Source organism: Cupressus sempervirens, chromosome 10 (genome assembly GCF_028749045.1).
Source record: "Cupressus sempervirens isolate cs-2001-9-10 chromosome 10, ASM2874904v1, whole genome shotgun sequence".
Taxonomy (NCBI): domain Eukaryota; kingdom Viridiplantae; phylum Streptophyta; class Pinopsida; order Cupressales; family Cupressaceae; genus Cupressus; species Cupressus sempervirens.
The window spans coordinates 620,009,855-620,023,937 of NC_143127.1; the positions used below are offsets into that span (position 1 = coordinate 620,009,855).

The 14,083-nt window shown below is 35.8% G+C and overlaps 1 protein-coding gene across 2 annotated transcripts in view; it reads right to left on the reverse strand.

Moving 5' to 3' along the window:
- The window catches only part of LOC149535362 (phenylacetaldehyde reductase-like), a 202,693-nt gene that overhangs the window by 99,587 nt on the left and 89,023 nt on the right, over positions 1–14,083 (reverse strand). For both annotated transcript variants that reach the window (XM_089804096.1, XM_089804097.1), the window contains exon 4: positions 1,772–1,934. In XM_089804096.1, coding sequence (XP_089660222.1) covers positions 1,772–1,934 — 163 coding nt within the window. The remainder of the gene's footprint in view (positions 1–1,771; positions 1,935–14,083) is intronic.

Below are 14,083 nucleotides of genomic sequence, written 5' to 3' on the forward strand. Positions count from 1 at the left end.
TATCGTCTGCAGAAAGACCAGTTCATCCAAAGTGTAGCTCTTTTTATTATGGCACAAGTTGCTATCTGCTATTTCTCAAAATACAGAGCAATACTTTTGGACAGGACGCAAATTGCTTTCAAGGTAAAGTATTAAGGTGACTGGTGTGAGCTCTCATAATCTTTAATTTGTGAACTCTCAGTTTTTTGCATATTTGGTAGAGACTATTGAATAGCTATTCATAGCTGAGGTGTGGCTGTTTATCATTTCCAAGGGCTGTAGCTTCTATTGCAGTCTGATACATGCATTTCTGAGCATCACTGGGACATTTGCATATTGGTTTCAGTTATTAAGTTTAGCTTTGATTTCAGATTGCTATCACGTACAGACTGAGTGCAACTAACAGGTCAGGAGTAACATTGTGACTGCCATATTCTTATTGTGTGCATTATCGGTATTAAGCTTGCAACCTTGTGTGCTTTCTCTGTTGTTATTATGCAGTCCATTGAAAATGAAAAATGAAACCCATATCAAACTAGAAAGCATATATACCTGCACATTTGTTTGACAAAATGTATCAGAGTTGAAATTGCAGAAAATTTAAAGGAAACAGGGTGGATTACTATACTATGGGTCTATGATATAACTGTGCAGAAAGAAGGAAAAATTGTCAAATGGACACATATTCAGCTGATAAATAAATTGAAACAGAGGATAGTGAGGAAGATAAATCAGAAAAAGATCTGGAGAAAAGAAGGAAAGTGCAAGTATACTTGCTAGACTCTCTATTCTCAAATATACTGATTTCATTCAAGGTTACAAACAAGCATGCTGAAAGGGAAGAGAATTATTGACATTGGTGCCAAGCATGAGGAAGATTCGTCAATGGCGGTGAATGGACACACTACGTCAAGCATGAGGAAGATTCCTCAATTGAGGTTCCTCGAGTCACTACAAAGTCAATGATGATTTTTATGTTGTCAACACAGGAGGAACAGTGTTTGTTCTTGCTATACACTGGCTTCGCTCTCTTGATGAGATCACCTCAAACTTAAAAGTGTGATTATAGAAACAAGTTTGCCCCTTAGCACTTGAGGCTTGAATAACTTTGATTCAAGATAGTTGAATTTGAGGCTAGATAAATAAAGGCTCTATAGTGCTCTAACATATGCTTTATTGAAAGGTGATCAAAATGTGACTTTCTATCAATAACAAAAGTCTATATCACAAACAAGAAAAAACCATTTTAGAGGGGTGTAGATTTTACTTGCAACATTCCTTGGGATCATGCTAGGATATAACATATCTAGAATTACAATTGAAGACATCACTGACCAAACCAGTATATATCATGAAACAGATTACGTTCAAGACACATCTCTCCCTTAAAATCCATCTACTAAAACTTTTCGAGCTGTAACTATGATTCAACTATACATAACTGATGGTGAAACCCTGTTTAATATTTTCTTTGGTTCCATAATCTTATAGTTAAATAAGTTTTACTAGAATTGTCTTACAACAGAGAAGAGATTACAATTATCAAATATCTTTAAAACTCTGGTAGGAAACCCATAAAAATTGAATGATTTAATCGAAAGAACAGGCTTTGATACACTGAGAACTACTTAAAATTCACATTAGCCATAAACCTTACCAAAGGGCATTTTCTCAACGGTCATTATAATTTATGATTTATCCAGTAAACTAATATCAGGCAGCAATTGAAGGAGAAAAGAATTATATGTTCATTGATTCAACTATCTCACATGTTCCAATTCCATTCTCTTACCACTCATCAATTGTAAAATTGCAGCACAGCTTGTATTCAGGGTAGGCTGCAAGAGAGGGCCAATCACCATTGCTGGATTTATTGTGACAATATCAAGGCCCTTATCCTTCGCAATTTTCCATGCAGCTTCTTCGGCCAATGTCTTCGATAGTTGATACCAATTCTGATTGTAACCAGATTATAATGATACCATGTCAGTTAAATGCTTTATTTGGATAAGAGTAAAACAAAGCTCACAGATTTAACTATACAGGAAATTGACTATTTCCCCATCAAATAGTAAAACAAATGTGTCTGATAGTAAACAGATACAGAAAATAAAATAAAAGAAAAAAGAAATGATCTCATAAGATTACTAATTTAAATTAACTTCTTTGAAGAGTTTACTACTGAGTAAGATCATCAAGAATGAAAGCAACTCTAAGAATGTAGTCACTCTGCCTTTGGACAATTATTTCACAAGAGTAAACTTTTCACATAATTTTATAGTTTAGGAAACACAATTCAAACCAATTTCAAAATTTATTAAATTGTTGTCTCCAGATGAAAACTACAAGAGGAATTAAGTGCAAATAGACAATATTATCATATATGCTATTACAACACTTGGACTTGACAATCTGATTTTGCCATGAACTTGGACAAGACAATGAGACATGGCAAATTGAAAAACCATTTAAAGATTTTGCAAGCCTTTAATGCTTTTACCAAGCACCCTCAAATAAAAAAATTTAGAAGCATAATAAAATAATTGATTGGAAGCTAGATCAAATGGGTACAAAAGCAGATTTGGAAAGAAGGAAACGACTGTTTCAAATATATAATGAATGACTTAGGTGTATGTAGCTAATGGATTATGATATACATCCATGACATCTAAAAAGAAAAATCACAATATAGAGTCATGAAATAGGGTAGAGAGCTTGTATCACTCATCTCTATGTGCAGTCTTCCACTTGTATTTGAGATCAGCGTGCAATCACTACTACAGGCATAGAAGCATTACTTAGGCTATACACTGACTCAGCAGAACAAGTGTCTATATGTAGTTCAATTACTTGGGATTACCAACCATCTTCAGAAAATGAAGCTTACTCTAGAAAATAAGCACAGAAAGTAGAGATAATGAGGATTACAATCAAATAAACTGGAAAATAGATCTTCAAAGATTATTCATTTGTGTATTCAAATTTATTGAGGTTATTCAAATAATTGTGTCCACCCATATTGACTAATAACCAACATTCTAAAAAAATTTATTAAATGAAAATACTTCCATTTCCTTCATGCAAAAACACATTCAATCTCAATAAGGATAGCAAAAACTTATCATTTATCACACACGGAAGACAAGCATGGCACTAAGTATGAGCCTAAAAGATTAAAATGTAAAAGTGCTCTAAGCAAATGTCTCCATAACAAGTTCTTCCTCCAACTTCCTTCAAACCCATTATGATGCTAGAGCAAAAAGCTAAGATAGCGGGCCCTCCCCTAGAAGCCCCAAGTCCCAATTCAGTTCAAATTGGGTCAGGGTTCAAGTTTGCGTGTGATGCAGGAGCATCCTTGGGTAGTTGGCAATCTTACATCACCCAAAAAGATATTTTTTGTTTTATGTTTTACAGTTACATGTCTGACAGTTTGATTTGGCTAACTCTTGTTTGTCCTTTCCAAATCTGCAAGCTTGGCTTCATATTGTGGACCTATCATGGAACAATATCCTAAGTGTGCAGAATTTAATGTTACAACTGGCGGAATTTATGCTTCATCTTCTCGGGTTCTGATTGGCTATGTTGTTCTTCATATGATGCTTGGTATTGAATTCGGCGAGGTTCTATATTTAAGAGTTAGCTTACGCGCTCTTGGATCTAGGCAGTTGGTTAATATGTGGACCTATACCTGAGGCCGCATAATGTTATCCATGTATTATGTATGTAGTCATTAATTATTCGATGGTCAATCCGAAATTGTAATGCATGTTTCCTATTACTAAAGATTGTGAACTCAAATATGACCTGTGTGTCCTGACGGCTATATATGTAATTTCCTAGACTCTTAGAAGGAATAATCACTTAGTAGTGATCAAGAAGATACTTGGAGGAAGCTCAAGAGTAGTGAGTTTTGGTCTATAATTTGATTGGCCGTAACTGGGAAGGCCTTACAGCCTAACATGTTGCTTACCATTTTGTATGTGAGTTGTCTTATCAACCAGTATTCAGTGATGTATATAAAGATCTCTTGTTTATAAGTGTGTTATTTGCAATTGCATCTTGGTATACTTTTCTTGTGTTGTATTTGCTAGGGGCTTGGACATTTCCTTTGGAGGTACACCTACCTTGCACTGCATCAAATGGTATCAAAGCTGAAGGTTGTTGATCTTATCATACCTAAAGGTTGGATCTTATAAGAGTGTGGTTTGATCTTGCTGAGTGAAGGTTGATCTTGTTGGCGACTTATCGAAGAGTGGTTAGATATGATGGTTGACGCTCTGATCTTGGTAGGCTTGTGAAGACTTGAAATCCTTGGTCGTGAGGTGACAAATTGAAGTTCTGGATCATGATTGCAGAGGACTTTTCCAAGTTGTTTGGAATCTTGTTACAGACCTATTGATCCTTGTTGGTGGGCAGATTGCCTAAGTTTGAGGTAGTTACACCTTCTTGTAATTAAGTATGCCACCTAGAAGAATGAATCCTAGGAGGTTGGAGAAGATGTTTGAAGAATTCAAGACTGGGATAGGGAATGAGATCCTAAATGTCTTGAATGGCTTGAGAAGAAATCCTTAAACAAAAGAAGAATATGTTGAAGTTGTTGAAGATCTTTAAGCACTTGAGATAGAGATCCTTGCAAAAGAAGGAAGATTGTTGAAGGATATGGCACAAAGTGGTAAGAGTCATAGAATGAAAGATTCAAATTATTATGGTTCTTTAGATCTTGAAGAATTGCTAGATTGGGATAATGAACTTGAGGATTACTTTGAGCTTGAAAATATTGTAGATCAGCAGAGAGTTAGGCTAGCACAAACTAAGTTGAAAGGTCATCCTGCCTTGTGGTGGAAAGAACTACAGAAGTATAGAGAAGATAATGATGAACCTAAGATTAGTAGATGGAAACCCATAGTTTCTAGATTAAAGGCTAAATTCATCCCTGAAGACTATGAACTTGAATTGTTTAAGAAATTGCAGAACTTGAAGTAGAAAGATGTCTATGAAGAATTGTACTGAAGAATTTTTAAAAATACAAAATCAGATCTAGACATTGTGAATCTTCTAAGGAAAAGGTTACAACGTATGTTAATGGTCTGAAATTCAATGCTCAAGATGAATTGAGTATGTTGAAGATGCTTATCAGTGTGCATTAAAGGCTGAAGAAAAGCTAGGAAGAAAGCAAGGTAAACAAGTGGCTAAGGTTGATAAGTGTAAGGAAGTTGTTTCTGATAAGAAGTTTGTTTTCAGAGGTACTTGTTTTAAATGTGCTAAGGAAGGACACTAAGCTTTTGAATGTCCTAATGTGAAAGTTGACAAACAGAACTTGGTAGTATAGGAAGAACCATAAGTGGAATCTTCTAATGTTGATTAAGCATTACCAAAAGTAGGAGAATCTCTTTTGAGAAGAATCATGTTGGCTAAGCATGATGTGGAACCGGTGCAAAGAAGGAATTTATTCCGAACTAATTGTAAGTTTGGGGGTAAATGCTATAAAGTTATTATAGATAGAGGTAGTACTAATAATCTTGTTTTTGAAGAGACAATTAGGAAACTTGGTTTGCAAAGAATGAAACATCCTACTCCTTATGGTATTAGTTGCTTTCAAGATGATCAATGTATGCAAGTTAGAGAACAGTGCTTGGTTAATTTTCGTATTGGACATTTTAAGGATGAAGTTTTATGTGATATAGTGGACATGAGTGCTTGTCATGTTCTACTTGGAAGACCTTGGCAATTTGATAGAGGAGCTATACATGATTGTAGAAAGAATATTGTTATAGTTGAGAAAGATGGTAAGAAATTTGTTTTAATTCCTTTGAAGGATGAGGAAGATGTCAAAGCAAAGAACCTAAGTGTTTTCAAGACTTTCAATTTGAAGATAGAAGAACTTGTAGTTAAGGTTTCTACTGATCTTGTGATTAGAAGCAGAGGTAAAGGAAAGAAATCTTCTAATCAGATGAATGTATGCAGAAGGTGTGATTCATTTGATCCTAGAAGTAGTAGCAGTAGTAGCTCTGAGATATCTAATCGCATAGTTGGTTGCAATAGTGAGTTTGGATAGACTTCTATGTTGATTGATGAAAAGGATTCGTGGATTAAGAATAAGCATGGGATTTATGATCTGAATTCTTTCAGATGTTCATAAGTCCTTATGGGACATCTTTTGTCACCTTAGGTGTCAGATGTAGGAGTGTCCTCAGGCTGTTGGCTATCTTGCATCACCCAAAAAGATATTCATTGCTTTCTGTTTTACAATTGCTTGTCTAACAGTTTGATTTGGCAAACTCTTGTTTATCCTTTCCAGATTCCACGTGCTTGGCTTCATATTGTGGACCTATCATGGAACATTATCCTAAGTGTGCAGAATTTAATGTTACAACAAGAGGAAGTTATGCTTCATCTTCTCGGTTGCTGATTTCCTATGTTGTTCTTCCCACGATGCCTAGTACTTAATTCAACAAAGTTTTATATTTAAGACTTAACTTACGCGTTCTTAGATCTAGGTAATCAGTTAATGTGTGGACCTATACTTGACGCTGCATAATGTTATCTCATGTATTATGTATCTAGTCATTAATTATTTGATGGTCAATCCTATATTGTAATGCATTTTTATTATTATTGGAGATTGTGAGCTCAAAGCCGACCTGTGTGTCGTAATGGCTATATATGTAATGTCTTGGAGTCTTAGAAGGAATAATCATTCACTAATGATCAAGGAGATACTCGAAGGAAGCTTGAGAGTAGCGATTTTTGGTTTGTAATCTGGAATTTATTGGCCGTAACTGAGAAGGCCTTACAGCCTGACATGTCACTTATCATTTTGTATGCGAAGTGTCTTATCAACCAGTATTCAGTGATGTATATGAAGATCTCTTGTTTATAAGTGTATTATGTACAATCACATCTTGTTAAACTTCTGTTGTGTCGTATTTATTGGGGGCTTGGTCATCTCCTTTGGAGGTACACCTGTCTGGCACTGCATCATTATGGGTCTGGCCAAGGTCCAGCAAACAAACTGTAAGTTCAACCTTGTCAAACCAAGGACACATACAAGCGAAATTTAGTTTCCCATGGAAAAATCTTACATGAATTTGCCATATTTTTTATTTATTTATTAATTTTTTAAAATTTTCATGTTTCCTAAGTTATTAGTCCAATTTGATTTGAAGAATCAATTTGCTGGTACGGAAAAAATCTGGAAAGGGGTTTGGGTTTGTTTGGATTCATCCATACAAAAACATGTAAAAATTTATTTTTAAAAAAAAAAAATATATATATATATATATATACACACACACACATTTATGAAGCCTAGAAGCAGGAGCTAAAATTAGAATGTCATGTAGTACCATAAAATATGATTTAACAACAAAAACACCATAAACTTTATAACTTGTTATCATAGCATCATGAATCGTGATCGAATCATCGTATATTTCAAGTTCAACATCAAAGATTCAGAACATTAAAATTAAATCATAACAGCATGTTGAGTATCATTGTTTCAAGTTCAACAAATGGATTAAAAATTGCAATGTTGTCATGTTAAAGTTGCATTTTTTATTTTTGGGTTATGGGAAGTGGGTAGTAAGTTGAGCCATTGGAAATGCTTGTAAATGCATCAATATGTAGTCCAAACTTGAATGCACAAGTTGGACAAGGAAGAAATAGCTGGTTAGGCCTCTTATCACTACATTTTGCAGACATTGCAATGTGATTGCATGCCTTTGCATGTGTTTGAGGGTGTTAGAACAATGAATTAACTTTACATTGCATTTGGTTTCATTCGATTCAAAATGACCTACATGCACACCGCAAATGAGAATTAGAAGCCAACATAAGCCTTCACTTACACATTTTAGGGTGAAAACATTATAAAATTTGCAAAAAAATCACTTTTCGGTCGTTTGCAAGGACTCATTCATCCAATCCAAGTTCAACCTTGGTTCAATCTAGGCTAGACCAGTTTGCCCAGGTCCATCCATCATGGTAACAAGTTCAAACTTGGGTCCAAGAATTCAAACCCTGACCAAAACAAGTAGCGAACTATACACAGACCAAGTACCAATTCATACCCAGGCATGGTCTGAAGGGGGTATGGGTATAGCAAGGTAATAAAAAGGTCAACTCAATGCCCAAACCCTGATGTTGACCACTAAAACTATATTAAGGTTAAAACAATTTCATTTAAATGAAAAACAAAACTTTTTGTCTCCATTGTTGAAATTTCCTTGTGCTTGTCATTGCTCAAGGATAGTTGAAAATTGATTATTGCATGCCCTAAGATGGTTTGTGTGCTATTTCTACATAATTGCAAGTGTTGATAATTTATCAAAGACTTTGAAGGGGAAAACTACAACAAAAGAGGTAGGTTTTTATTGTTTATTGTTTGTTCGTGTTTTTAATTTTCCTTGCATTTTTTGCAAATTGAAATGAACTCTCTATTTCATTTTGGTTTGAGGCTTTTTGCCTATATATGTGTTCTATAGAATGGCAAGTGCTTCTAGCTCAGGGAACTTCCGGGTTAAAATAGACCCCAACTCTCCCCTATGGAAATGTGTAGAAGTGGTACAAATCCCAAGTAAAGGACGTTAGATTTGAATTTATAGCCATTGCAAAGAACACTATGTCACAACACGTGTAAACAATTCTCGAGATCGGAGATTTTGAAGGTAAGTTAAATTATTTAAATATGTTTTACTTTAGTCAACAATTTAAGCTTTTAATTTAAGTTATTATTATTTTGATTTTAAAATATGTTGTTAAGAACTTTCTAGAAACGTCTTGTGAAGATTTGTGGGGCACTATCTAGAATGGTAATCAATGAAGCATATGGAGGCAATCTAGCATTACAAGGGCAATGATACTAGATACCTCTTGGTGGTATTATGCTAAGCACCTCTTGAAATTCACTAACCCTATATTGAACATGATTCAATATACTAACATGGATAGGTCTTGCTTGGATTTACATTTAAAAAAAGTATTCATAACTCCTAACTCTAATTTTAAAATTTTAGAGTCTTTAGAGGTTGTTAGTTTCATCTGAGAGATATTGGAGCACACTCCATCCAATCAATAAAGTGTGATAGACTACACTCCAAGAAGGCAGAGGACTTGGTCAATGTGCATTCAAACTTATGGCTCCTCACAAACAGAAAATACCTACAAAAGAGAAGACATAAAGCAGTTGAATGTTGATCCAGAGCATGTCAGCCTAGATGTTGGTCCACACAATGTCAAGTTGGATGATTCAGTTGCCTTCCCTATTGCACTTGGAGTTTACAATGACCATGGGCTACCTAGTGATCATGACATTGAGCCTAAGATTGCTAGTATCAATGTCAATTTTTTTGCTAGTGCAAATGTTAGTGGTGTACTATTTGTGGTTCTTCAAATATACCACAATGATATGGTGGACAATGATATTTTTGATGATTTTTAAATCATTGATAGCTGATTGTTAACAGTTGACATTAATATTTGTGAACTCGGACACATATGGTAGTGTATTTTGGCATTTTGCTATATTATTGGAACTAAAACATTAATATATATAGTGGTGTAATTCCTATGTTACTTGCCTATTAGTATAGGTGTCTTATGAACTTCATAACTGCTGCATATATGTACATGTTTCTTATTTTTTTATTTGTAAATGTTTTTATATGGACAAACATAAAACAAACCAAATCCCCCAAAAAACAAACTTTGACCGAACCCGTGAACCTAAACCCAAACCCAATCCCGTACTAGGTCTGGAAACTTGGGCAAAGAAGTTTCAGATTTGCTTCCATTTCAAGCTGATACAAATTAAAACAAATTATTCTACATGCAAACTAAGAATCCATCCAAACACCAATTTACCAATTCTTGTAATGTACTTGTAGAATAAGGTTACTTAGAAACTTCAGCATAATTTGTAATGTCCCCACTATGAAATATAATTTAATAATAAATTAAAATAGATAAAAATCGAAAAAATAAATTAAAATATAAAAGAATATAATTACATATAAGTAAATCTTAATTTAAGTTAATGGTCAAAAGGCATGAAATGATAAGTTGTGAATCCCTCAAATGAGTATAGAAAGGAGAAGAGAACTTTGTTTTGAAGGTAGATAATAACAAATGAGAAGTAAAGATCTGATTTAACTAGGATTTGCAGATCTGATCGTGAAAGGTTGTAACCCTTTCAATGGGACAAAAGTAATGAAGAGTTGCACTCTTTCAAAGGATGCTAATGGTGAAAGGTTGTGTCTCTCACCAAAGGGCATTTACGATGAAAAGGTGTCATCTCTCCCTCACATTAAAAGATATAAAGGAAAGAAGGATGGGTATCGAAGGAATTGGAGATTCAGATAATAAACTACATCTAGCTATCCTCGAAGGACTGAAGATTATTAAATAATAAAGATCTAATAATATATTCAGTTTGGACTGATAGTCTGAAATGTGGTGTCAGCAAGGATTACCACATTAAAACTATCAACTGTTACTGTAGCCTGATATATTCAGTATTCTGATATTTAAGAAGTATAGTTATGAATAAATAAAGAATAAAAGGTTTATCAAGAAAAGGTAAATGGTTGGAATAGATATATGTATGTTTGTGATTGAATCCTACTACACTCAGTACCTAAAGAGGGAGGAATGGAAGTGTTTCCAACAAGGGGTACTCTAAATCTAGCCAATAGGTCGATTCTGAAGAGAGGGAAGAGATTAGCGTCCCATAAACCTTGAGGGTATGGTCCCAAGATAGGATAAGGGCTTGGATATGAAAACTTTACGGGATCCTATTGTACTTGATCCCTAAGATCCATATCTATTTGAATCATAAGACCAGCTTGGTTTCGGACCCAACAACTACAGGACTATCATGAGTGGGCATACTTTTGCCAAACTATATGCCATAATGTTGAATACTATTGTTTCCAAGGTACTTGATCATCGACACTGTCAAGCCAGGTGACAAGCTGGTTTTTGTAAAGATCTCCAGACCACTAACCATATTCTCACTTTGCGGGCTATCATCAAGGAGGCACAACATTGCTCGGCAAGGTCAATTGTTGTTCTTTTGACTTTCACAAAGCTTTTGATTTGTTCCTTGGAAGGCTTTCTTCTAGACACTTAGAGACATTGGGCTTTCAAAGACTCTATTGACCATTATCATGAGGCTATATGAGAGTGTGGTCAACAGGTTTAGGACTCAACAAGGGTTCTCAAATCCTATACAGAGCACCATCGAGGTGAAGCAGGGTTGCCCTCTCTCTCTACCTCACTCTCTTTGGCACTTACACTAATGAGCTCGAGCCCTTTCAAGATGTCTCTCTTCTTGGGGATGGTTGCTACTTACACTAGGTCCTAATATCCATTTTTCTTTTTGCCAACAATGTGGTTATTTTGGCCTCTTCCTTGGAGGGGCTCCAATGGATTCTTGATGGTTTGGCCTCCTTCAATGATGCGAGGCAGTTAACTGTGAACCTGCATAAGACCCAATTGATGGCCTTCAATTGTTTGAAGACTTTTCATCTCCACTTTTATTTCCATGGTCATGAGGTTGAGATCACTTCATCCTACACTTATTTGGGGGTCAAGTTCTTCGGTCCCTATTTCAGCTTGAGACCTATCATGTAGCCCCGGGTCAATAAGGAGCTTGCATACCTTGCTATGCTTGAGTGATTGTCCTTCAAACACCACTTCAAAGACACCACAACTAAGATATCCCTCTTGAACTCCTTGGTCAGACCGACTGTCCTCTACGGTTCTACTATTCAGAGGCCCTATCTCCAAGTATCTGATTAGGCTTCGGTTGAGAGAATCCAGACCCTTCTTCTTTGATGTATCCTCAGATGTCATCGATCACTCCCACATTATTTTGGAGTTTGATGTGCATCCCTTCAGGCTTAGGACCATCTTTGATCTGGTTTGGTTTATCCATCGATTATCGAGCTTCGTTGATTCTTTGGATGGCCGTCACAGATATTTTTACTTGGCCTATTGCTCTTCCAAGGCAATCACTAGGTCCGATCCTAAAGACAAGGCCCGCTGCTAGTTCACTCAAGCTTCTACTCTTCTTGGTTCGATTGGAATCTTGATTGACCACCTTCCCCCTTTTCATTTCTCCCTGGACACCCCAACTCACCTCCTTCCTTCTCAGCATGATTTGAACGGGCTTGTTAGGGTAGATATCTACAGACAGTACATTATCACGACTTGGACAAACCCTCCCAGGGGACTTGGGCTGAGGATGGGCTTTTACAAAGAGCACTACATGAATATTCAGGACAAAATCATTGTTTGCCCTGGGTACCTCACTCCTTGTGTCCATGCCCTTCGCATCTCCTTGGGCTCTTTTAGGGCGGGCTCGCACTGGCTTACATTCAAACAGATTATCAAATTATCAAAGAGGACAAGATTTGTTGCCTCTATTCTCTTGGGGAAGTGGAGTCTGAGATACATTTTTTTATCGCTCCATTTACTATGAAATCAGGGGGAGATTTTATTGCTTGTTCAAAGGGTGCCAGAGCCTATCCTTTTTCTTCAGATACACCAACCAGCGATGCCTTGCACTTTATCTACAGGAAATCGTTCGGCTCTGTATTCACACTCTCCAATCTCAATGCCCTCTGAGACAAAATTCTAACCAACTCATTACCTACTTCTTCATCTTGTATCTCTTGCCCAAGGGACATAGACTTCCCCCTGCTTCTTCGAGCCATACTAGATACGTGAGCGCTTGCAATAGATACACTTGACAACTCCATCCTACCTCCAACGCTTCCTCGAGACAGCCCGAGACCATTTTTTGCCTTCGCCTCAGACCATATCCTTTGCTTTTGGGGTACTTCTCTCCTGCGAGAAGTACTTAGGCTTTTCTTGCCTCTTGCTTTCATCTTTTTGCCTTTTACTTTCCTGTTTTGTTCTTTCCATGGACACTGTTTGGTGCTCCCATTATTGGTTGCGGCCTTTTTGTACTCTATTCAATCCCTTAGATCTATTTGTTGTCTCCTCTTGGACATTAATAAATTTATTTAATCTTCCTTCTCAAACTAAGGTAGTAGTAAGATCAGCATTGACATTTAAGAATTATTAGCTAGTAAGAGAAACCAAATTACTTAATGTGTTTGATAAATAAACAATTTTCCTTAACTTGAGCCATGGAATAACATACTCTGAATCAGTATATCTTGGGCAATTCATCTTAGGACGTAAGAATATTAAAATGGGATAATTTGGGTTATAACAAATCTAAACCTAGCAAGGGACATTACATAATTGTAGTTGGCCTACATGATATTTCCTTATATATACCCAAATGCATGGAGATTTTTCTCAAGCAAGTGCTACATGATTCATGCTTGACATCTTCATAAGTATCAAGAGTCAAGCTAAAGGGTGTGGTAATTATGATGAGAACACCTCCCAGAAATATTATTTGAAATAACTTTAAAAATATCAACAACTCATAGTTTACAGTAATGTAATAATCTCTTGTGCTTACACAAATATAGGAATGGGTTGTTACAAATCAAAGCAAGAAAATATGTAATGACAAGAAAATTGTACACTTCTCATTGAATTTACACTAGCCAAACAGCTGTTGTATATCTGAATGTTCTTTATCTTCCGTAATCTCTAAGTAGCTCATTTGTTACATGATACATCTTTGATACATTGTCCAAAAAATCTCAAGACTTTGTTGGTCTTTTCGCTTTGTGAATTGATGAGCTCTCACACCACAATCTTATTTAATGCATCAAGGGGAACAATTATCAAGACTTAAATATTAAATATTAAGGCTATCTCTTACGGCAAAACTTAGAACATGCACCTAACATCAAGAGTGAAGCACATAATGAAAGCCTTAAAAACACAATCATCATGGCCTAGTAGGCTTTAGAATTGGTTAACATCAGTAAAATGATACTAATAGCACTTGCATCACCCAAATCCAACAGTTACATCGATTGCCAATCATCCAGTGTCACTTAAATCACAAGCTCCTCTCTCTCTCTCTCTCTCACACACACACACCCACACTCAAAATAATAATCAAATACCATAGATAAGGAATTTGTCTACAAATATTGGTATTTTTAATTAT